Here is an 8,758-nt window from a genome sequence, read left to right on the forward strand (position 1 = left end):
TATCTATCTATCTATCATCTATCTATCATCTATCTATCTATCTATCATCTATCTATCTATCTATCTATCTATCTATCTATCTGTCTATCTATCATCTATCTATCTGTCTATCTATCATCTATCTATCTATCTATCTATCTATCTATCTATCTATCTATCTATCTATCTATCTATCTATCTATCTATCTATCTATCTATCTATCATCTATCTATCTATCTATCTATCTATCTATCTATCTATCTATCTATCTATCTATCTATCTATCTATCATCTATCTATCATCTATCTATCATCTATCTATCATCTATCTATCTATCTATCTATCTATCTATCTATCTATCTATCTATCTATCTATCTATCTATCTATCTGTCTATCTATCTGTCTATCTATCTATCTATCTATCTATCTATCTATCTATCATCTATCTATCTATCATCTATCTATCTATCTATCTATCTATCTATCTATCTATCTATCTATCTATCTATCTATCTATCTATCTATCTATCTATCATCTATCTATCTATCTATCTATCTATCTATCTATCTATCTATCTATCTATCTATCTATCTATCTATCTATCATCTATCTATCTATCATCTATCTATCTATCTATCTATCTATCTATCTATCTATCTATCTATCTATCATCTATCTATCTATCTATCATCTATCTATCTATCTATCTATCTATCTATCTATCTATCTATCTATCTATCTATCTATCTATCTATCTATCTATCATCTATCTATCTATCTATCTATCTATCTATCTATCTATCTATCTATCTATCTATCTATCTATCTATCTATCTATCTATCTATCTATCTATCTATCTATCTATCTATCTATCTATCTATCTATCTATCTATCTATCTATCTAAAGGGGGGTGAGGAAGAAGATCTTTGGTGGTGGTTGGTGCTCAGCCAGGCATGATTGTAGGATCAGAAGTGTAGGGATGCTGGGCCCCTAGTGCTGCTTGCAGGCAAGATCAATTTCACTGTCACTCTGATGGGGGCTGTTTTAGCACCCCTACAGATGGGCTAGAAATATCTGTGTGCTCAGTCATGAAAGGCTTAGTAGATACTACGAGTTATTTTAACTGAAACAAGAAGATGCTGTTTTGCTGGGAAAGAAGTTTGACATTTGATGGTCTCCTTGAAAACGACAGATGCACAAACTCTGGTTTTTACAACAAAAGATGCCATTTTTTTTGGTGGGCCCAAATGTGTGAATATCTGTCCTTTATTTGTAAATGCATCATTATTTTTACGTGAATATGTTATTTTATTATCACTTTGTCTCACAGGTCTACGTGGTCTGATGCTAGCAGTAATTTTAGCTGCTCTGATGTCATCTCTGACCTCCATTTTTAACAGTAGCTCCACTCTATTTACTCTGGACCTCTACCACAGAGCCAGGCCGAGAGCATCTGAGATGGAACTTATGATTGTTGGAAGGTGAGGGTGAGATATTAATCAGTCACCATTTAGATTAAAGGTGAGTTAAAGAGCAAGTCACCCCCTACCAGAGTCTTGCTCCACCCCCACTTCCTGTTTGAAAATTGCAGCAAATGCTGTTGCCTGGAAAACCGAGGGGGTGGAGCTGTTAACAAATACACATACACACAGGCTCACAACGGCATTGTGTCATCATAATGTACCAGCTGACATCATAGTGTATCTTTTAGCCAATGGCAATTGCAGATTTAAATTCAAATGCAGTGCAGAGTTTTTACCTGAGTAGAGCGCAACACTGACAGTTTCATTTACATAGTTTATCAGCAAAATAAAGTTGATTTGGGGTGACTTGTGCTTTAAAGAGGCTGTTTCATTTATAGAACACAAATATAAAAGTAGTATTGAGTCCTTGTCATATAAAGTATCATTATTCCTTTCACAGCAGTGTACAGCAGTAGTTTACATTGTGACAGAAAAAAGACTTGAGGCTTTAATTACAGCCAATTTTGAGGAATAAAATTAATTTAATCCATTGTAAAATAAGAGTGTAACGTATCAAAATGGGAAAAATGTGATGCTCTGTGAATATCTTGCAGATGCATTGTATTTACCATGATTTAATTTATGCATTTAAGCAACATTCCTATCATATTATTTTGTAATTCAGCAATAAATTCTATAAAAACAACAAAATTATTAAAAATGTCTATTAATCTCAGCTATGAATTATTTTAAAATGTAAATCATTATTAAACAGCTGTTTTGTGTCCACTGATTCGTCACCTGGTCTTTTTAAAAGATTTGAAAGCACTTCTGAGCTGACGTTTATTTATAGGCTTGCATTATTTGCCTAAATGTCTTGTACTGAGGACTCCTTATTTTGGAATCATTCTGGTTGGGAATTGTCTGAGATCACCAGGAATGTCTGAGAAAAACATTGCACACAATACATGTATTTGTCCACTAGATGTCACTGTGGTCAGATGCTTTACAGACATTCCAAGCGTGTGATTCTTTTTCCAAGTCAGATGTAAGTGCATCGATGTCTTGAATTTTCCATTTCTGCCATCACTAATGAACAGCTGAATGGCAGCAATAAAAATAACTAACAATGAGCATCCCCAAATCAACATTTTTATGCTGATAAATGATATAGATGTGTGGCTAAATGTGCTGTAGATACTGTATGTGTTGTCATTGTTTTAGCATCTTATTTAAAATATAAATATTCTGTCAGGGAATCATTTTCTTCAGGTTAAAAGTCTGACCTACATTTGAATTTAAATCATCCATCGGGCTAAGCATTGATTTTTGATGTTAGCTACTGCCGACGTGGTCGCACTGCCAAGGCAGCCAAGTCTTCGCCACAGCCCTAGATGCCTCAGCCACTCGTGAGACGATACCAAACGATATGGTGATACGGCTTCCTCCATTCTCTCACCTCTGTGTGCTCTGATGAAGGAGGTGGAATCAAAACATTTTCCAGACTAGGATGTTCACTTCTGCTTCTCTGCCCAAGCAGTGTGTGTGTGTGTGTGTGTGTGTGCGTGCGTGCGTGCGTGCGTGCGTGCGTGCCAGTCAATGTCACAGCACCGCCCTCTTGGTCTTCCAGGCGAACCCTCCTTTGGCACATTTTTAAAACAGTAAGAGTAGGTGGAGTGAGACTCTGGTAGGGGATGACTTGCACTTTAAGTACAAAGTACAACAACATGGAGGCTAACAGTAACTTAGAATCTAGACTGTCATTTGCCGAAGCAAAATAATTGTGCTTTGCATGTCAGGATGGCTGGCCAGACTGAGCTAGCAGCACAAGAAACACGAGGATCTTACAAAAAACTGAAGAACCAAAGAAATACGTATACAAGGACATGTGTCTGTTGTAATGAGGAAAAGACGGGCTAATTAACAGTCACGGGAAAAGATGTGAGGGCTGATAGACTGAAGAGTTGAAAGAGAATAATGAGCAGTGGCACTGGGATCTAGAATACAAAACAATTCCACAAGTTCTAAATATCTAATAACAGATACAAACAAACCTTAGACAACAATCAAAAAATAACCACTTTTGTTGTATGTGTATTTTTGCTATCTGTGTTTGTCTGGAGAGGGGTGTCCAGACTTGTACAGGACCCAAACATCTAGTCCACTACTAACAGCACAAACAACCTAGACAACTAGCTAAGATAGCCTTAACTAGCCAAACACTTCCCCCATTTTTGAAAATGCATGCATCCTGCATCACACCCTTGTTGGCACCTCCTATTTCTTAACTGTATCATTGCACCTTACACAGCACATCTCAACACAACAGGTTGACTGCCGACAGCCTCTCGGCACTACCACCTGCACATGCACCTGCCATCAGCTACCAGTAGGGTTGTCACGGTATGAAAATTTAACCTCACGGTTATTGTGACCAAAATTATCACGGTTTTCGGTATTATCGCAGTATTTTTTAAACGGTGTTGCATATGTTCAGAAAGCATTGATAGTCCTGTTCTACACAAACTGAAATAGTTTAACAGTGTTTATTAAACCTAAAATAACACAAAGCCTTAGCAAAAGTGCAACTTTTCACAAGTAAAGGAACAAATAGCTTCTTTTTCTGGAACATGTTACAGTAGTCTGTGCAGGTTTAAATTATACAAATCCAAACATTCAAAACATAAACAATATGTAAACAAATCAAAGAAACACCACTTGTTTTCTCATATACTTGTTTTCTTCATTATCAAAATGAAAATCTAAAACTCCAGTCCACACTTGACTTGAGCACTGTACAAGTCAACCTTAAAAAATATGTATTTAAAATAAATAGCCACTTTAAACAAATTACTAAAATAACTACTACACTATGTAATCAAATCCAAATGTTCAAGTATAAATGGCATTGAACAAGTAAACAAATCAATGACAAGGAACTAATTGTATATTTCTCTTCATCATCAACAAATAAGATGCTTCATCCAGCAACAGGGTGTCCGTGACACGGTTTAAATGCTGGCAGAGGACGCTGCGGCTGCAGTATATAGTGACTCGTTGCATTCTCCCTCAGCCAAAAGTCCTCACGTCATGCATTTAAGCTAAAATGCTAATGTTAACTTACCTTGCACTGGCTGTAGAGACGTGGGTGATGGTCACGCAGATGTGCCATTAGATTCGAAGTGTTGCTGCCTTTTGCAGACACTTGTTTCCTGCATGTTCTGCAAACGGGATAGCAGTCTTCTATTAACTGTCCCTCAGCATTTTTCAGAAATCCAAAATATGCCCAAACTTCCGATTTAGTCTTCTCTGAGGGCTGATGGATGTCCTGGGCGCTGCCGTCTCCGCCTTCTGCCATTATTTCAGCTTGGTGCTGTTGCAAACTAAAAAGTGCGCGCCGCGGGAACTTCAGCTGAAGCGACGGTGGCTGGTAAGGGTCACCGCGCCGAAACCGCGGCCACGGTAAACCCACCGAGATAATTTAGTTTTTTAAAAACTGGACGGTTATTTTTATTGTCAACTTTTTTACCGGGGTTTACCGCTATACCGGTTACCGTGACAACCCTAGCTACCAGGATGAAATCCTTAGACCCATTGCTGGACCCTTTGCTGGTGCAGTAGGTCATAGATCCCTCCTGTGCATGATAATGCTGGTCCTCGTGTGGCAGGAGTATGCAAATATTTCTTGGAAGTTGAAGTAATTGATTCCAGTGACAAACCTTTGTGTTAGCCTTCCCTAAATTCAGAAGAACATCTCTGGGACATGTTCAGGAACCTCTGGTGCCCAGGTTGCTCCGTAGGCTGTCCAGGAGATCACATTGAAACGATCCAATATGTAATTTCAGGGTTTTCATCCTTGTCTTGATGTGCATCAGCCTGTTATGGATTCCAGTTGTCCAAACAGCCAACAGTGGACAGCTGTTTGATTATATCCAATCAGTGACCAGCTTTCTAGCACCACCAATCACTGCTGTGTTTGTTATGGCAATCTTCTGGCCACGTGCCAATGAGCAGGTAGGTACCAAAAATAAACACAATGCGGCACACCGACAGAAAAATATTCGTTCTTTTTCTCAGTTGAGCATCTTCTTTTCTGACCCTGTAATTGTCTGTGTGCTTTCTAGGGTGCATTTTGGGGTCTGATGACTGGTCTGGCTGTAGGATTAACACGAATGATCATGGAGTTTTCCTACTTCCCTCCTTCCTGTGGTCAGCCTGACCACCGACCTTCTGTTGTGACTGATGTCCACTACCTTTACTTTGCTCTCATACTACTGGCTCTCACTTGCCTTGTAATTGTTGTTGTCAGCTTGGTCACAGCCCCAATTCCAAAAGAACATGTGAGAAACAACTTTTGTTTTTTTTTTTATTTGAGAAAATTAATTGTGAACAATAAACATTTTACTTTTAGACAGAAGAAATGTTCTTTTACCAAAAGAAATCTCGGCTGCATGTTGGTCAAACTTTGCCTCAACTTTTCCTTAAAGAAGCAGCTAAATGGTAAAATATATCTAGAACATTTAAAAGTCACCCCTCCCAGAATATTACCGCTTATAGCATGTCAGATATATTGGAGTGGTTCCAGTATGCAGACCTGGCCATGTGCAGTATTTATCTGTAAGTCTACTGAATGATCTATGTCAGGGGTGTCAAACTCATTTTAGCTCAGGGGCCACATGGAGGGAAATCTAGTCCCAAGTGGGCCGGACCGGTAAATTAAAAACAACTTCAGATTGTTTTCTTTGTTTTAATACAATATAAAACAAGGCTGGAGCCTGAGGACAGCGTATCCAAAATAGTACAAGTACAACACTTGTACTTGTACTTGAAAATTTGAAATAAATAAAAATTAATAAATCAATAAAAAAACATTCCTTAGTGATTCAGAGCTTACAGATTACATGGCTAGATCAGTTTCATGTAGCACTTAAAATATATTCGACTCATTTTACTTTACATGTTTTAGCTTTCACCAGCACATCAATACGAGAAGTCACATCCTGAGTGGCGGCCAACTTCAGGATGTGATTCAAGTTCTTGTGTGAGCCTTGAGCGCAGCTTTGTTTTATTTATACTCATTACAGAGAAAACTTGCTCACAAAGATAAGTTTACTTTAACTCTACATTGTAAAGTATGAAAATAAAGTTTACACAACCATCTCGTGGGCCGGATTTAACCCGCTTGCGGGCCGGATCTGGCCCGCGGGCCGCATATTTGACACCCCTTATCTATGTGGTCCTTAAGTGCATTTTGGTAGGAAACTAAAGAAAGTAACAAGAGCTGTCATGATCCTTGTTTTTATTGCAGTTCCTCAGGACCTTACAGCTTTACTATGTTCCAGACACAGTATTCATATCATAAATGTAGCATAATGAGTCAAAATTTTTGTCAAACGCAATGTCGTTAATGTCTGGGCTTTTTATGAAAAAAAAATGCCAATCCTCCATAGATTTTAATCTTGATCTATTTGTTTTTTATTTCATGCCTAGCTCTACAGATTGACCTGGTGGTCCAGAAATGATATAGAGCCCCGAATCGACCTTTCAAATTCACAGGCAACACCTGACCCAGTGAACTGTGACAGACCCGATGATGAGCCCTTACCACAACCTACATGGAAAAGAATTGTGATGTGGCTCTGTGGTTTGAGTAGACAAGTCCAATCTGCACATCCTGCAGTGGAAAACCAGGATCTCAACTTCCTACAGGAAAAGTCTTTGTGGAGGAATGTCTGCAACGTGAATGCCTTACTGCTACTAGCTGTTAATGTATTTCTGTGGGGATATTTTGCATAAAGTGCAGGTTCAAGGTTTGTTTTACGTTTGGACATTTAAATGAAATATTGTCTGATTTGAGATTATTCAGAAACTGGCACTAAAATGTTTATCAAATATCAATAGCAAATTCATTTACTTCATAAATTGTCTATGGTCTGGTTCATATATTTCAGTAATAAGTATTACAGATGCAAGTTTTCCATAAATGATGTGCTACTTATTTATTGCTGGCATGGTTTCACTGCTTTTGCTCTACACTCAGTAAATAAATATGGTGTACAGTATTAGCTCGTCCACGGGGTAATGGGGAAAGATCATACATATTCAGCCAACCGACATCGCTGTATTTCATGTTTTTGGGGAACTAGAAGCTTTGTTCCTGCTAGAAAATGAGGGAACATTTGTATTGCTATCAGTGGTGGCTGAACCATATAAAGTGCCCCCCCCCCCCCCCACACACACACACACACACAGTGTTGACATGTATAGTTTGAGCTGAAAACACTTGCTTGCAATACAGTTGAGAACTGTATTGTATTTGATACAATTATTTTCCAAAGAATAAAGTAAGTCTAAATTAGTTATTTTATTTTAATTTATTTATGTAACCTTTATTTAACCAAGTGAGTCTATTTAGAACCCATTATCATGTATAGCAATGACCTGGCCAAGACGCAACAAGAGCAGAAGATATGAAAAGACAAGGTTCAGACCCTGTCAACTAAAGACTGATCAGCATTTTACCCATTACTTAAAAATTGCCGAGAAACGGGTGGCTAAATCTATTTTAGAACAACTGTGGTATTCACTCCCTACACCCTATGCAATTTGGCTTTTGCCATGTGTTTTTATTGAAAAGGTTCAATCATATTTGGATTGAAATACATGTGTTGCTACTGTTTTTATAGATTTTAAAAGAGTGTTTGACACAGTGAACCATTGTAAATTCACCTCTACACTTGCAGCATTTCATTTTACAGATCACACAATTCAGTGGATCCAATCATATCTAGCAGCTAGAAGGCGACGTGTACAGGTATGTGACAGTAAACCACCTTACCGTTCTTCTCCAGTAGGTGTCCCCCAAGGAAGGGTCTATTCTAGGACCTTTACTGTCTTGACTTTATGTTAATGATTTACCAAATGTATGTCAAAATGTGGATATTATTATGTATGCTGATGATACAGTAATTTCTGACACTACTAAAGTCCTCAAGATGCAGCTCAACAACTTTCACTTGCTTTAGATGACTTTCAGAAGTGGATGGATGACTCATGTCTTTGTCTAAACATTAAAAAAATGGTGTGCATGTTTTTCTCTAAACCAGCATTAAGACTGGCTCCAGCAAAGGTTTATCTGAAAAGTGAAGAAATCCAAAATGTTGAACAATTCTAATACCTAGGAGTGTTGCTGAACTTATGATGATCTTTCAGAAAACGTGCAAAATATTGTTAAAATCATAAACTGCAACTTGTGTAATTTTAAATATGTCTCTGACAAATAAAGCAGCAAGCATATTTTTACATTCTAT

At 37.8% G+C, this 8,758-nt stretch overlaps 1 protein-coding gene across 2 annotated transcripts in view; it reads left to right on the top strand.

The window, feature by feature from the left end:
- slc5a9 (solute carrier family 5 member 9) overlaps window positions 1-8,758 on the top strand; it is a 34,175-nt gene extending 25,417 nt beyond the window's left edge. The window contains exons 11-14 of one of the 2 annotated variants that reach the window (XM_054749560.2): window positions 1,316-1,466; window positions 5,294-5,462; window positions 5,573-5,788; window positions 6,947-7,200. In XM_054749560.2, the coding sequence (XP_054605535.1) occupies window positions 1,316-1,466; window positions 5,294-5,462; window positions 5,573-5,788; window positions 6,947-6,970 (560 nt within the window). In that variant the 3' untranslated portion in view covers window positions 6,971-7,200. Of the gene's footprint in view, window positions 1-1,315; window positions 1,467-5,293; window positions 5,463-5,572; window positions 5,789-6,938 lie in introns of both variants that reach the window. The other variant, XM_054749559.2, reaches the window with a different exon arrangement.

The sequence above is a fragment of the Nothobranchius furzeri genome, chromosome 16 (assembly GCF_043380555.1).
Source record: "Nothobranchius furzeri strain GRZ-AD chromosome 16, NfurGRZ-RIMD1, whole genome shotgun sequence".
NCBI classification, from domain to species: domain Eukaryota; kingdom Metazoa; phylum Chordata; class Actinopteri; order Cyprinodontiformes; family Nothobranchiidae; genus Nothobranchius; species Nothobranchius furzeri.